The sequence below is a fragment of the Festucalex cinctus genome, chromosome 10, assembly GCF_051991245.1.
Source record: "Festucalex cinctus isolate MCC-2025b chromosome 10, RoL_Fcin_1.0, whole genome shotgun sequence".
Classification (NCBI taxonomy): domain Eukaryota; kingdom Metazoa; phylum Chordata; class Actinopteri; order Syngnathiformes; family Syngnathidae; genus Festucalex; species Festucalex cinctus.
In genome coordinates, this window is record NC_135420.1 from 16,364,894 (window position 1) to 16,380,429 (window position 15,536).

At 38.3% G+C, this 15,536-nt stretch overlaps 2 protein-coding genes and 1 long non-coding RNA gene across 16 annotated transcripts in view; 2 read left to right on the forward strand and 1 right to left on the reverse strand.

Moving 5' to 3' along the window:
- The first annotated feature begins 7 nt into the window (after window positions 1-7).
- On the forward strand, window positions 8-10,307 carry LOC144026991 (dynein regulatory complex protein 11). Of its 2 annotated transcripts, none has more exons than XM_077534212.1 (20): window positions 8-86; window positions 1,324-1,390; window positions 2,912-3,239; window positions 3,309-3,428; window positions 5,306-5,485; window positions 5,575-5,646; window positions 5,743-5,948; window positions 6,036-6,120; window positions 6,183-6,272; window positions 6,375-6,450; window positions 6,557-6,663; window positions 6,755-6,832; window positions 6,931-6,992; window positions 7,772-7,854; window positions 8,303-8,410; window positions 8,481-8,680; window positions 9,333-9,419; window positions 9,508-9,685; window positions 9,760-9,998; window positions 10,120-10,307. In XM_077534212.1, the coding sequence occupies exons 2-20, from the start codon at window positions 1,380-1,382 to the stop codon at window positions 10,234-10,236; spliced, it is 2,427 nt and encodes an 808-aa protein (XP_077390338.1). In that variant the 5' UTR covers window positions 8-86; window positions 1,324-1,379; the 3' UTR covers window positions 10,237-10,307. The 2 variants fall into 2 exon arrangements, with proteins under 2 accessions (XP_077390338.1, XP_077390339.1); XM_077534213.1 differs by lacking the exon at window positions 8-86 and adding an exon at window positions 137-608.
- LOC144026997 (uncharacterized) overlaps window positions 1,769-15,536 on the reverse strand; it is a 48,100-nt gene continuing 34,332 nt past the window's right edge. For 10 of the 13 annotated variants that reach the window (XR_013285350.1, XR_013285347.1, XR_013285344.1 and 7 more), the window contains 4 exons: window positions 15,409-15,500; window positions 15,130-15,291; window positions 2,919-3,414; window positions 1,769-2,617 (listed from right to left, as the gene is read on the reverse strand). This is a non-coding gene — a long non-coding RNA (uncharacterized LOC144026997). The remainder of the gene's footprint in view (window positions 2,618-2,918; window positions 3,415-15,129; window positions 15,292-15,408; window positions 15,501-15,536) is intronic. The other 3 variants (XR_013285342.1, XR_013285339.1, XR_013285341.1) reach the window with 3 other exon arrangements.
- obscna (obscurin, cytoskeletal calmodulin and titin-interacting RhoGEF a) overlaps window positions 12,290-15,536 on the forward strand; it is a 39,921-nt gene continuing 36,674 nt past the window's right edge. Inside the window, exons 1-3 of the mRNA XM_077534211.1 lie at window positions 12,290-12,931; window positions 14,981-15,073; window positions 15,150-15,416. Of these exons, the coding sequence (XP_077390337.1) occupies window positions 15,034-15,073; window positions 15,150-15,416 (307 nt within the window). The 5' untranslated portion in view covers window positions 12,290-12,931; window positions 14,981-15,033. The remainder of the gene's footprint in view (window positions 12,932-14,980; window positions 15,074-15,149; window positions 15,417-15,536) is intronic.

Below are 15,536 nucleotides of genomic sequence, written 5' to 3' on the forward strand. Positions count from 1 at the left end.
TATGACGCCTTTAGTGACCTAGTTACAAAACCCTTTGAATTAAGTTCTGTCGTTGTTTGCCGTTTCCATGGCAACTTCACTTCGAGGTATGTGTGACGATTAACGTGATAAAGCAACTTCATAACTAATGGTTACATGTGTGAACAGCGGTTAAAGTGACTATAGTCATAATCACGTTTGACTGAATAATTATTTCCTGTTGCACGGACGATTGTAATTACTGTTGACGGTAATTAAGTAGCCATTGCAGGTGTTTACTCACGTTTGGGAGAAATTGGCAATCATAATTGTTTTCAGTGCTGCTTAAACACAATAATGACGTGCAGTGTGGTCATTCATTAGAATTTTGTAGCGATCACGGTGCTAATTGAATATAAAACACGTCATTACGATGTAAACATATGAGGCCACTGTGGATACGTCATGAATTATTTGAAGGGTGGAGTCAGAATTAATATTGAGCTTTTGGCCGTACTTTCTACAATTTAACATCCCTGTTCACATATGGGGTTAATAAAAAAGAAGAAGAAAAAAAGATGGCGTACATATTAATCCCTTAAGACCTATGGGGTAGGCTTTCACTACAATAGTATGAGGTGCAAACAGAGGTGAGATTGCATTGAGAATCAGTCATGAAAGATGTAGTTTTTGTTGTTTTTAAATATACATTCTGTACATCTGGATAATCTCAGTTTGTAAGGGCTTGACTAAATACTTGAGTTAAGAATTACTTTAAAGAGTATTACCAACATGCCCTTGAATGTGGCACTGACTCACCTAACTTGTTTTGCACAGACCCATCATGCTCATTTGTACAGGGGTCAAACTCAAGGCCCAGGGCCAGATAGGGTTGCATGTTAAAGAAAATGATGCGCCTATAAATCTGTTTCTCTTGCACCAAAATTAAACATTTTCTTCATTTTTTAATAGCTTTATATTACCTTTTTTTTTTTTTTTTTTTTACCAAACCTCTATTTAAAATTAACTGAACAAGCTAATTTCTTTGATTTCGAGTCCAAATTAGTTATCCATCAGTCTATTGTATATTTGTAATAATATGATGGCATGGTTATACATTTGGTTTACTTTCAGTTATAACGCCCCTCTGAAGGGCAACCATAAATGAGTTTGACACCCCTGCCTACATTTAAATGTAGCTTGTAGAATCATAATATATCATCATATATATTGTCATATATTATTCATATATTGAAAAAAACAAGAAGAGTGTAAATTGAATTATCCCTCGGGAGCAATTAAAATCTTTTCTTCCTCTGATCACAGTTTTTAATTACTTTTTTTTTTTTTTTTTTTTTTTTACAGCTCCCACCCACAGGAGACTTGACTAAGACTTACCCCACCTCTGCTCCAGAAAAGAAATGTCGCAAAAGTAAAGTTCCCCGCTGACACACTAGTTGGACTTACATGAGTCATTTCTGGCCAATACTGTAAACTAGTGTTTCTTAAACTAAAAAATTGTTTACCTACCAACATCAATAGCATAATGTGTTCATTTAAGTAATTAGTGTTCATTAAAAATACAAGAAATAGATTTTATATTTTTATGTTTAATATTATTGTAAACTACTGTAAAATGATGCAGTTTGAACATAACATGCTTATTAAATATAGTGGGAAAATGATTAAAAGGTATTGCACATGAACTAAAAGACCTTCATAAACAAATGCTTACAACAAGCATAAAAAAAGATTTAATTCAAATATATTGAATCTAAATGCAAAGTAGAACTGAACTGCACCTGAACAGTGATAGTCTTTCTTACTATATATACACAGTTCTGAAGTAATAAATTTGTTGAAATGACCTTTATTAAAATGATCACTTATACAACATTCCTAGAAAATTACAATGCCCCATCATTTGTGAGCTATTTTTTAGAACAGACCCACGCACAACTCAAGTGATCCTTGGAATTGCGTAACACAGTTAATTGCTGACAGTTTGCATAGTACAGTACCTCATTTAACTTTGGATTGAGTAAATATTTTTTACACAAGAGACAAATGCGGGGCGGCACGGTGATTAAGTGGTTAGCACGTCCGCCTCCCAGTTCTGAGGACTCGGGTTCAAGTCCAGGCTCCGGCCTTCCTGGTGGAGTTTGCATGTTCTCCCCGTGCGTGCGTGGGTCTTCTCCGGGTACTCCGGTCTCCTCCCACATTCCAAAGACATGCATGGCAGGTTAATTGGGCGCTCCGAATTGTCACTAGGTGTGCTTGTGCGTGTGGATGGTTGTTAGTCTCTGTGTGCCCTGCGATTGGCTGGCAACCAGTCCAGGGTGTCCCCCGCCTACTGCCCAGAGCCAGCTCGGATAGGCGCCAGCACCCCCCACGACCCTTGTGAGGAATAAGCGGTAAAGAAAATGGATGGATGGAAAAGACAAACGCGTGAAACTGACAAAATACATCACTATATAGTTTTGAAAGAAAATTGTGCCATCTCACCAGCCGGGGGCTCTCTTAATCTTCAGTGAAGTCCAAGAAAGACAAACTTTTAATTATATATATACTGTATGTATAAAACAACTTCTTACCTTTTTTGTTTCTTTTAAAGATTTTTGTCATGTCCTCCTTTTGGACCAGATGTCAACAACATAACCTGAAATCATAAAAATATTTATGCCTGCAAAAATGTTGCAGCAGAGTAATCCATTCATTTCACTCACATTACCTCACTCTGGATGTTACTATTAACACATTCACTGCCAGCCCAGCAAAAATGTATCATTTGACGTCTTTTTCCGTCAATGGCAGTGAATGAGTTAAAAAAAAAGAAAAAAAAAGTTGTTTTTTTTTGTTTTTTTTTTAAATACAGCAAATTTAAAGATGTGTGGTGCAGCCACATTTCAACATTCAACCCCTCGCCTCAATAATGACTGACTTTCCATCCCAGGACATACAATGAGCTGTGGGCAGAAGCCCAGGTGGAGTTGAGTCGTCTGTTGGTCGAGGAGATTCCAGAGAAGCCTCTCCCGCCAGAAAAGGACCGAGTAGTGTTCTTCCAGAGACTGGCCATGCTGTACGTGCGCTACTTGCAGATCATCAGACAACTGGAGAAGGTCTACGACCAGGTGGTGCACCCGCAAAAGAGACGTCTTATTCTGCATACCCTCGAAAGCGTGATGGGCCGAGTCTTAGAGCTGAAAAATGAAATGGTGGACAAAGAGTTGTGTGAGTACCACTACATGGATGATGTCCTGCACGACCTAAAGCTCACACCTGTAAGTTTGATTCCCGTCAGCTAGATTCTGTTCAATCGGGTTGATTTGACGACAAACTTCTCTCACCAGGCCGACCTGGAGATTCCCATCCCTTATTATTTTCTGAGTGAGCGCAGCAAAGATCATGAAGAGCGAAGGGCAATGCTCGCAAATATCCTTCAAACGTTGGAGACGACTGTAACGCAAAAAGTCAGTGAGATATCTTACATTAGGGATGGGCGGTTAGTGGTAAAAACCATGCCACAGTTTGCGCTATGGGAGCCAGTCGAGCAGAAGCACCTGTGGCTAAAGCTAAATTGCGGCAGGGCTTTTATACTCTAAAAAGAGAATTCTCGAACCAGTTTAAGATTGCAAATTGAATTGTTGACCAACTTAAAAAATGATAATAATAATAATAATTGATTCAATCGATAACACGCGATTGAATTAAGTTAGTCCAAAGTGAATATATTAAGGTGAATTAATTATGAGTTCATGAAACTTAACATACAGTATTTCCATGAATTAGGTTAATCCAAAGAGACTCTAATCCAAAGTATTAGACTTCGAGACTTAGACTTGACTTTATTGATCCCTTTGGGATGGCTCCCTCTGGCAAATGTACATTTCCAGCAGCAATAAGAACAGATAATAAAATAAAACATAATTCAATCAATCAATAAATATTAACTCATTTGCCCTCCAAAAATGTATAAATATGTTCTATTTTTAAGTGTTTTAAGTGTCCCAAAGACGGATTTTTACATTTTTTTTGTTTTTGTTTTTTTATGCAAGAGCATGCATGCAGTGTCTCAACTGCAGAGAATGGTGAGGTGAAGCAATGGTAGTACTGTAATTACAAAAACGGCCAGCAGGTGCCTACAGAGTATAAGAGATCAACCATTCCCAACCATTTCCCCAGAATTCTCAACAGATTTGTGAATAATGATGAAACTTAGCTTTATTCCAATGCTAATTGCTGCAAAACGGAAACAGATAGAAATATACTTCTTTTTTTTTTTTTGATGAAAGAAGAGACTAATCTTTCTTTCGGTAGGTTCCATGTTATTATAGCAAAAGAACACAATATTCTGTGGGCCTTGCAAAATCAGTCAAAATCCAGTAAAACAACTGGGAGCGAAGGGGGTTCCTTCAGTGAAAATCGCTGGGAGTGAATGAGTTAATTCAACTTAATATATTCACTTTGAACTAACGTCATTACTGATTTTTTTTTTTTTTTTTAAGTTTGTCAACAATTCAATCTGTAATCTTAAATTGGTTCACCAATTCTCTTTATAGAGTATTTCCCGGACCTCAATGTGCAACCTAGGCTGATATCAGGCTGATACCAACCATATTTAAAATTATCAAGTCCTCGTGGAGGCTGCCGATACCAGCCACCGATACTAAAGGCAAAAAAAATTAAAAATAAATCTGACATTAGGTAAGTCATCCTTGGCAGTATACTGCGGCCGCAGAAAGGTCTTTGTTGACAATTTTTTATCGTGTTAAATGAAATTTAGCCGTTTTTCCACCGCTGGAACTTTTGGAGAACTTTTCAGTTTACCTTGGTAAAATTCAGTTTGGCCGTTTTTGCACCAACAACAATTACCAGGGTAATTAAATTCCCCAGGGGGCATCCAAGTACTATCTCAGCAGCAGGGTCTTGCTGAGCCAGGCAGGAACTTTGAGGGGGCAGGCTGCAATGACCACATCTGATTGGTCAAATTTGGGGGCGTTTGTTTTTACATCGGCTGGACTCAATCAAACTCTGAACTTTGAATTAATTACCGATAACTCGAAGACGCTTTGGACACACAATTCTAAATTCCCAGCTGAACTTTTACAACCAAGACCTCACTTTACCCAGAACTCAAAATTCCTGAGCTTGTTGGTGGAAAAACGCCTTTTGATGTATCAAAAATACTACACATATTCGGTGTCATGAGTACACAAAGAGTGAATACTCATACTGGTATCGGTCTGAAAAAAGTGGAACTGAACATCCCTATCCTACATCATTCCAAACTTCATTAGACTGTCCAACAGGATTCAGTTATCTTTATTCTTTCCACTGTTTATGTTAGCGTGTGACAAAGCCCATGAGTCAAGACGAGGCCATCCGAATCATCCAAGTGGCAGAGAGGGCACGCCAAGGGCGCCTGAGGGCAGCCTTAAATGAAGCCAGCAGAAGATTGAGCAAGATACCCATAACCGAGGCGCCCACGCCCGCTGACATGACCCGAGCTGCTATCCGCATCCAGAAGGTTCTTTGTTATCGAGAGATCGCCCCCAAACTATTTTGTGCGGTTTCAACAACTTTGTGCTGAAAGATTGTGTTGATTTGAATTTGTAGGTTTGGAGGGGACATGTAGAGAGGAAGAAGGCAAGGGCCGCTCGCCTTGAAGATATGTTTTTCTTGGGAATGGTAAGCAAGATGCTACGTTAGAATTTCTGAAACTCGCCAAAAGTGCTTTGACAGTAATGTCCATTATATTTTGCAAACATTTCTACTCTATATCAGACCCCGCATCCAAAATACCAGGCACCATGTGAGGCCATAATCGATGCCCACGCCAATGAAGAGGCCATACGAAAGAGGCAGATGGAACATGAGGACCACTATCAAAAAACTGTGTTGGAAATTGCAAGCCAGCTACTAGAAGTTGAGGGTCAAGACATCGCCAACAACATGAAAGAACAAATCAGGCAGTGGTTTCTTGAATGCCGGTCAGTTGGGCACAAATGTCTTATTACGATTTGTGAGGAAACAGTTGAGGAACCTGTTGAAGGCATTCGTTCTCTTTTGCCTTTCAGTAACCTAACAGGGGCATTCCCAGAATTTCCAGAACCTGATGAGGGAGGCTCAGCCGTCCTTTTTGCTGAAAAGAATTTTCGTCAGGTAAGACACAATTTCAGTCAAAAGAAGATTTGCAGGAATGACGTTTGCTCACTTTTTTGTAGTTGGTGAAAGAATTGAAGGAACTGGAAGATGAAAAAAATAATAAAAAAGGAAAGGAACCCCCCAAAAAAGATACAAAAAAAGGGAAGGAGGTAAGGGCTGCATTCAGGCATAATAGTCTCTCAAATTTAAGAAAGTAGAATTCTACAAAAATAAATTCATTGTCTGCACTATATATGGTTACTGAACCGCAGGAAGAAGAAGAGGGCTTGTTGATGTTACCGTCAGCTTTTTTGGCAGACTTGGAAATGTGCAACAAAACTTTTGTTGGTAACTCAACTTTAGCTACTTTTAAGCCATTATGTTTTGCATGGAAAAGACAAAACAATCACTAAATCACAATTAAAAAAAATAAAAAATCTGAATATTCTCTCAGATTTCTGGGAAACCCGCACAGAGTCTCGAAATTTCGAACAGCGACACGAGGTGGAGCTGATCAAGGAGGAGAAGAGGGTGGACATTGAGACCGAGATTCGAGTGAAGGTGAATATTTTGCGAAACAAAACCACTGATTACATTTACTCATATTCACTGGAGAAGTACGCCAACATCAACAATGTTGTGCCTTCCTCAGGTGGATGAGCAAATGAGAGTGGAACTGGCAGAATGGAGACTCGCTATTGAAAAAACCCCAGCCAAAGCTTACGCAAAGGTGTCAATGTTTTGTAAAGACGGAAATCCATTTGTCATCTTATATAATACTTGGCCGCTCTGCTTGGATTCCCGCCAACTGTATTCCTATATTTGTAGAAAAAAGCAGGCAAGCGCGATAAGAAGAAAAAAAAGGGAGAGAAAGATTTGACAGCTGATAGGTGAGACCACACACAGACGTACTTACATTTATGCATTGAAGTCAAGTTGTGGAGCAAGAATACACACAGTGAGTATAAAAAGTCTACACACCCCTGTTCAAATGTCAGGTTTTCGTGGGATAACAAATGAGGCCAAGACCAATCATTTCAAAACCTTTTCCATCATTAATGTTAGTAAAAATGCATAAATAACCTAAAATACGTTACGCTACGTTTTTAATCCGTTCATAATTCCTTCCACTTTATCTAAGGCCCCACTTCCTCCTGAAGAAAAACAGCCCTAAAGCATGACCAGGCTTCACTTTGGCAATCAATAGTGTTGTACTTGTACCAAACGTCCCTTTTTGGAATATTGCCCATTACATTCAACCTTGGTTTCACTGGAAAATAGCAAAATATCTCAAACACATATGGAACAGGGGCCAATGTGGAGGAATTATGAACATTTCCAAATAGAAGTCAGAAGTTAGCATAACACCCACAGTCATATAATAGTTATAAGACGGCGCACACACTCGTGTAGCTACATTAAGATTTTTATTTATTTATTATAAGATATTTATTTTTACATCCCCTGTTTGATAGATTACAAAAAAAAACAAAAACAATTGGGTTGTACGGGCTTTAGGTCACATTAGATAAAAAGAAAAAAAAAAAAGATTAATGTTGGTCTCTTTTTTTTTTTTTTTTTTTGGTATTGCATTTATTGGTATTGGTATTTGAACAGGGGTGTGTACACTTTCTATAACCACTATAATTGACTCATTCATGCCGTCAAGGACTCTTGAGTCTATATGTCAGGAGATGGTGGATGAGGGTTTGTTGAAGAAGGCAAATTCTGTGCGGATGGAGAACTATATCGGTAAGTCAGTATTTGTTCCAAAATGGCAATTATTTATCATCAATCAAACTTAGTTTATAAATTCATTCATATATTCATATGCAACATAGTGTTTTGTTTATGCTTCAGTATATTGACTTTATCTGTAACAATTTAGCTACATGTGCAGTAACAATATCATAATTTCAGATATAATTTTGTACTGATAGAGCTATGACAGTGTAAATCAAACCTCATCATTAATAAATGTAGACTTTTGACTCTAGTAGGTGTTGTAGTGGCTTTGATTAGGCCATGCATGTGTACCTAATGTTGTGACCAGTGAGAGTGTTTTTATTACTTGACAGCAATGTGCTGCCCTCTTCTGGCGTGAAAGTTGAAAAGGCCAAGATCACGCTGACCAATTTTGAATGTTTTCAGTCTTTTTACTCTTGAGTTATGAAGTAAACCATTTCTTTTTGTCTCGAAGGTGACTTCAACTATCTTGGAACTACACTGAGACAGAATGACATTGAACCCATGCCTTCATTGTCAGATGTGCGGCAACTCATTTCACTCTATGGAATTCTACCTTTAGGTATATCATTCACATATACAATAGCAACTAAATGTTCGGAGTGATCATGAGTTGTGCGTGTGATTTGCAGGCTCTCATGCGGTCCATCAGAAGGCCCCGCTTACAAAGGCCATTCTTCTAGCAGGGCCACTAGGGGTTGGTAAGAAGATGTTGGTCCATGCAATCTGCCAGGAAACCGGCGCCACCCTATTTGACCTTTCTCCCCTCAACGTTGCCGGAAAGTATCCAGGCAAGAGTGGCCTCGCTATGATGATCCATATGGTTTTTAAGGTAACACAGCACATGGGAATAAACGAGAGTTGCTTACATTTTAGGTCGTTTTTCTACCAATACCCACCACTCAATAAATGTTCTGTCTATGTATATCAAGTAGGATTATAAGAGTTTTGGATTATTATTATTATTGTTTTTTAAAATTTAGTTAGTTTTAATTCAAATTTAGAGTAGGTTTGTTAGATTTTATTTGGATGAAAATGCTTTATTTTAGTTTATATTAATTGTAGTATGAGTTTTATTTATTTAATTAATTATTTATTTATTTTAATATAGTATCTGTCAAGCGCAACATTTTGTAAATTACATACAATTCTCAAGCAACTGTTTGACCTTGGACAAACAGCAATACTGAAATTGAAATAAAGACATTTAAAATGAACCCTGAAAGCTCATGTATGGTGTTAATTGATAAAGACAAAAAAAAAAAAAAAAAAGGACAATTTTGCTAAATTTAATTAGTTTTAAAAATGTAAGACAGTTTCAGTTTGTTTGTTTTAAAAAAAAACATTTTTATAATTGTTTTATTTTATTAGCGATTTTTTTTTATCCGTTTTCATTAACTAGAATAATTAGGGCTAGGTGAGTAAAAACTATTAAGAACTAGACGTTAGAAAAGCAAGTTCCTTACATGATAATTTTTACACAGGTTGCACGATTGATGCAGCCTTCAGTGATATGGATTGATGGCGCAGAGAAAATGTTCTACAAGAAAGTTCCCAAGGAAGAAAGAGCAGTATGGCTGATGACTATAAAATCTGTTTAGTACTGCATATTTACATTTATCTAACATTTCTAACTAAAAACATTCTAAACTTTCCCAGTTAGAACCTAAGCGTATGAAGAAAGATTTACCCAAAGCTCTGAAGCTGATCAAAGAAGATGATCGGGTTCTCATTATAGGAACAAGTAAAGATCCCATTAGTGCGGAAATCAAGTCAATGTGTAAAATGTACACAAAAGTCATCCTCATCCCAAGGCCCGACTATGGCTCCAGATATGGTAAGAAACGACACATGTAATGCTAAAATTGAGCATGTGCATCCATTTTGTATTAACATGAAAACTGATTTCAGTTTTGTGGAAGCAAATGATCGAAAAGTACGGAGGCAAGATAACGTCAGCCTTGGACCTCAGCTCCTTGTCCAAAATTTCCGATGGCTACACCCCAGGTCACATGATCCAGGCAATCCAGCAAGTTATGACCAAGAGACGAATGCTTCTGCTAGAAAAGAGGCCTTTGACTGCTATTGAGTTTGTGGCACCGTTAGCCAGGTTCAGCCCCGTGTTTCAGGATGAGGAAGAAGCCTTAAAAGTACGGTCAATGGTTATATTTAATGGGATGCTTATTGTGAATTTATCTGGGAAAATATAGAGCATCTTTGATTATTTTAATTTTGTTTTGTGCATGTGTGTGTGTGTGTGTGTGTGTCCAGAAATGGTATGCAAAGACTCCCTTGGGAAAGAAGCGAGCTAAGGCTGCTGCGGAAAGGGAAGAGGCGCTGCAAGCGCAAGTTAAAGGGAAAGCTGCCCCGAAGAAAGGAAAGAAATAGTGTACATTAGTTGAAAAAAATGTATTTAAACATGTATGACTGTGATTATAAATGCATTATTTTTAAATACATGTAGATGTTTACAAGTTATGTTGGGTTGTTTGCTGAAGTGGTGCAGTTGATTATTTTTGCCACAAGAGGGTAGCAAAGAGCTCGTAAGCAGCATATATAGCAATGATACCCATTTTTACCACTAATAAAGTTGAGATACATTAAGTAAAATTAAGTATAATGAACAAACAATATAATCTTTAGAGAGGTTAAATGAATGGTTAGGGTTTTAACTAGTTGTCAGCTTCCAGGCTGTGCTGTAATTAGACATGCAGGACTGCAGGACAAGGCTTAAGTCAAGGACATCTAATGTTATTCCGCTGCGTGATGCAGCTGCCTGGAAAGTATGCTATTACATGCACCTACAGGAAATGACTTTTAGGTTTGCTTGTCAGGGCTAAAAACTAAAATGCCAAAGGGATAATAATAATAAAAAAACTCAAATATCAAAGTTAAGTTAAAGTACCACTTTTGCTTTGCCCTGCGGTTCTTCAGTCTTGCTCGGTTACAGGATGTGAGACCTCTACTTTCGCCATCATACTCGCAAGGGGAAAAAAATGTAACAAACCTATCATTTATCACTTCACAAAACAAACCTTTGTGATAAATGTTGTGGTGGAACTTTGGCAAGCGAGAGTGTTTTGTAGGCCACCATTCCAGCCTTGCTGACGACAAGTTGTTTTTTTGTGCCGCAGCAGGACTGTGTGGAGATTACCGTGTCGATAGAGTTTCACTGGATTAAGGAGTGCTCGGTAGCACATGGAGCTGTCTATCAAGCCAAGCAAACACAATGCTGGGCTAGTCCTGTGTTTGTGTTCAGTCTGCTTGTCTAAATTAGGAAACGCATATTTAAATCTGGTGTAAATCTCACTTTTTTAATTGGATGTCTGTTTGAGGTGTTATCATCTTTACCTTGGAGGTCATCTTATCCATCCTCCGGACAGCATGCAAAATGACAATAGCATGTGTACGTATTTTGTTTTTTGTTAATGATGACCCAGTGAAATGTGAGCTCTTTATTGCTTAATGTCCTCATGACCTTTCAACTGTGACGGTGGAGGTTCCCTGAGGGGCGGCATGCATTTTGAGCTGTCAAACATGAGATTAAGGACAATGACATGTTGCCTCACCACAAACAAAGCGGATCGCAATTATTTGCTCATTATTTTTTTAACTGTTGTCTGTTGAGCATTGGCACCGTGACAGTGGCATATTCCCCGAGCCCGTAAAAACTGCTGAACAAATCATGAGAGAATTGCTTCTGATGGAACAAGCCAAAAGTTGTAAAAATATTTGAACATTATGATCAACATAAAATAAAATCCAAAATCCACGTTCCTGCCCAGCCATTCAGATCAGTTCTGCTCTTTTTTGTTTGTCAAAAATGGGACTGTTAGAGGAGAGATTTGAACCCAGAACCTTAGACTGTGATGCTAATGAGCTGGCCAAAAGATTTAGCATTTGCGGCCTTTCGTTCATTTCAATCCAGGTCCAGAAAGCAAAAAAAAACAGACTACAGTTTGGCTTGAGCCACAGGAGGTTCTACTCAATCGGCAGATAAACGACAGCTCATTTATCAAAAATAGGACTGTTACCAAATAATTTATTGGGGAGTTGCTGCACACAGTGCAATACATTTATTGGTGAAAGACTGTTAAATCAGTGTTTTTCAAACTAAGTTGAGTACAAAAATAAAGGCTGCCTTCCTTTTTTGCCCTTTGTTTATTGATTTTCTTTCCTGCAGCTTACTACGCTGCTGTGAGAAGTTTCTTTTAACACATTGTACTTCCCTATTCAAATGAGTTTATAAGATAATATTCCTTCTAAAATTGTGAACTTAATGTTGAGAAAAAGGCTGTCAGTAAAATTCCAAAGAAAGAAATGCAGAGGTGTCAAATCCAGGTCCAGAAAGTAAAAGCCCTGTCACAGTTTGGCTTTCGGAGGAGTTTCTACTCAACTGGCAGGTTAGCTAGCTGGAGCTAGGTGGAGCTTGTTTACCTGCCGGTTGAGTGGAAGCACGTGTGGCTAAAGCCAAACGGGCAGTTTTTATTTTCTGGACCTGGGTTTGCCACCTCTGAAGAAATGGATGAAAGGCAGCAAATGTTGACTGTTTTGGCTAGCAAATTAGCCTCACGGTCAAAGGTTATGCCCGTGTGGGTTTCCTCATCATAACATTTCCCAGGTATGCGAGCAGGAGAAGCTTTAATGCTATGAGCTTCTCCGCCTTGCAATCTCACCAATATTACCACATTTTGGTTGATTGTGCCGATTGTATTGATCCCAGTCACATTCCGCTTCAAACGATTGAAGCTATCTTTGACTGCATACTGACAGAGAGCTATTTGGAGGTCAGTATGTGGGGAGGGATGTGTCAGCTGTTCGCTAAATCGCTCCATCACAGCAGCAAGGGGGGGGAAAAGTACTGGAGGCTGTCTCCTTTGGGAAGTGCGACTCATATATTCTGAATCTATGCATGCTGATTTTGTTAATATATAGGCTTTGTTGAAAAAGATGTTAGCATTTTTGTTGTGATGGTGTTTGTTTTTTTTTCTCAATACATTTGTTCTTCCTAGAAAATATTTGTTTTCCATCATGTCTAGCCAGTAGGAGGATGGATTTCTCTTAGATGACATCTGAGTTAAAGGTGCGTACATCACTGCTGGTGTTTGGTTCCTTGGCATGTGTCGTGACATAATTCCACAATCTAAGGGAGGGCCGATTTCTATTTTACTATTGAAAGATGAAAATCTTTTGTAAATTATAAAGACACTCTTTGGTATATGATGTTAGGCCGAAATGTTAAAATAGAGCTACGTTGAATTCAAATCCAGTGGTTTGTTGTGATGCTGTTCATGCTGTCCCACATTTAGACAGCCTTGTAAACATCCAGGTCTTACTGATAGTGATATAGGCTCCAACTTCTCAGATTTGATATCAATCTATTCTCATTTGGCCTGTTTTTTTTAGCTTCACTTTCTCAATTGAGGACATTCAGTCTGGTAGAGACAGCGTCACAGCTGAGTCTATATTGGTGGCGATGAGCTAAGTCAAACGAGGTGACAGAGATTAAACTGCTCGTCATTACCGGAGAGTTCGAGCATGCCACCGCGGGGATCCACCGTACGATAGTGATGCCACTTTTATACGGCCATCTTGGATTTGGTAACATTCTAAGCAGTCACTATCACCCTAAGGTGTCTTTCAGACTTCCCCATTTCAACTCAGAAAAGTTGGGATTTTCTATTTAGCATCATATTTCTTATTACAGTTAGAAATGCATATTTCCACAGCTTTTTATACATTAACTAAATGTACATTGAAACAACAAAATACTGGATGTGAGCTGGCTGACAGGATGGACAGTGACAGGGTGGACAGTTTTGGTCAATGTTCGCATTAATGAACACATTTTGAACCTTCAATTAGCAACACGATTAACACATATTTTGAATTTATGAAGGGTTTTCGTACAAATTGAGATTTCACTATGACAGTGTGGACATGTTAAGCCACATGATCCAACCTCATATTGTATTATAAGGATAAAAAAAAATACATGAAAAGTGTAAAAATCTATTCTGCAACTATCTACTGTTTCAGCTTCCTTTATAGAAAGAAACAAAATGCTCTTTGTTACCTCATTGAAAACATCAGACGGCTTAAAAAGGGGCAGATACCCCAGTAGGACAGGGTGGACAGTAATTTCTGGGACACAAGCAAAATGTTCAATATCGTGGTGACAATTTAATTACATGATTAAAATTACTAATTTTATCAAATAATTTGTTGTGGATAATAAAACCATGTAAAAAAAAAAAAAAAAAGTGTTATTGAACCACTTATTATGCACATGCATGCTATAGTTAGCAGAGTGAGTTAACATGCCAAAATACATTCATTCATATTAAGAGATTAATCATTACACTGGTATTTCTGCAAATGTTTGGCCACTTTTAAGATCTCAGAGTTGTATTCTTTTGCTACATTTTCTTGATGAATGAGTGGTTTTTGATGAGGACAGCAATGTAATATTATAGCCATGATTGTAATTAAAATGTTATTGTGATATTGACCTAGCAGCAAAGACAAGAATGAATGTCTACCCCAAATGTGCAGATAATATATAAACCATAAGTACAATTGATCAATATCTATAGAGCAGTAGAGTTCTCAAACAAGGATCCCTGTTTTTTCCAAGCTGAAAATATTGGTGGTTCATATTGCACATGACATGAGACAATGTTAATTGGTGTGGTTGTAGTACACGATGCCTCTCCTTGTGTACTTCAATAAGGAAACTGAAATATATTTGTGGGTGACTTGGCTGAGATCATGAAGTGATCGTCTTGCAAATGAATGGGCTTGATCCCAGATTTCTCCTTAAGACTATGGTTAGCTTTAGCAAGATGCTGTTGAGCTAGTCTATCAAACTTAGACAAAGTCAATCAGGCATGATTACCTTTGTATTGACAGAATTTGGATACAGGTCATGTATTGGATCTCGTCAAAGTAGTAGTAGTCATCTGTAGGTCAGTTACTATAATGTAGAGGAATTACGTGTTCTACTGTACAGTTATTGAAGAATGCTAGATAATCTAGTGAAAGGCAAAAATACAATGTACAATACCACATTGTATTTCACCGTTGCCCCATTATCCAGAGACTTATCTGTAGCTCAAATATGTATTTCCAGTACCAGACTGAAAGGTTCCAATCAATCAAGACGAAGCCATTAAGATTGCAAGAATGGCAGACAATATACCTGGTGGAATAGTAGCAGCTGCAAGTAAGTTCTTCATTTCATTCAATTGTCCACATTGGTTATTGAGTGCATACACAAACCTTTTGGCTTCATGGTCCAGAGAACCGTCTGCAGGTGGTGAGAGGCTTGGAGGATGTAGAAGTGTCAGAGTGCGAGAGCATCTCCTTTGACGTGACCCTCAACTTGTCATACATTGAGGGAGTGTGGACCAGGGATGGGATGCGGCTCAAGTCCAAGCCCAACTGTCGCATCAGCACACACGGGAAGACACATTCTCTCATATTAAACAGGGTGGCATTGGCAGACGTGGGCTTGATCTCTTTCCAGGCAAATGGAATTCAGACTTCCGGCAGACTCACTGTTAGAGGTAGGCTAGGACGACTGTCGACTGACAATTCTGTAGTCCAAGTGAGTGTGATCAAGTTCAAGATTCAGGTTTCATTAGGCCTGCCTAATTAAAGACAAAATTAAGTGACTTTCGTATAGA

Coding starts and splice junctions, on each gene's coding strand:
- LOC144026991 (XM_077534212.1), top strand. Junction 5,486..5,574: donor CTGCTATCCGCATCCAGAAG/GTTCTTTGTTAT, acceptor TTGAATTTGTAG/GTTTGGAGGGGACATGTAGA. Junction 6,833..6,930: donor CAGCCAAAGCTTACGCAAAG/GTGTCAATGTTT, acceptor CTATATTTGTAG/AAAAAAGCAGGCAAGCGCGA.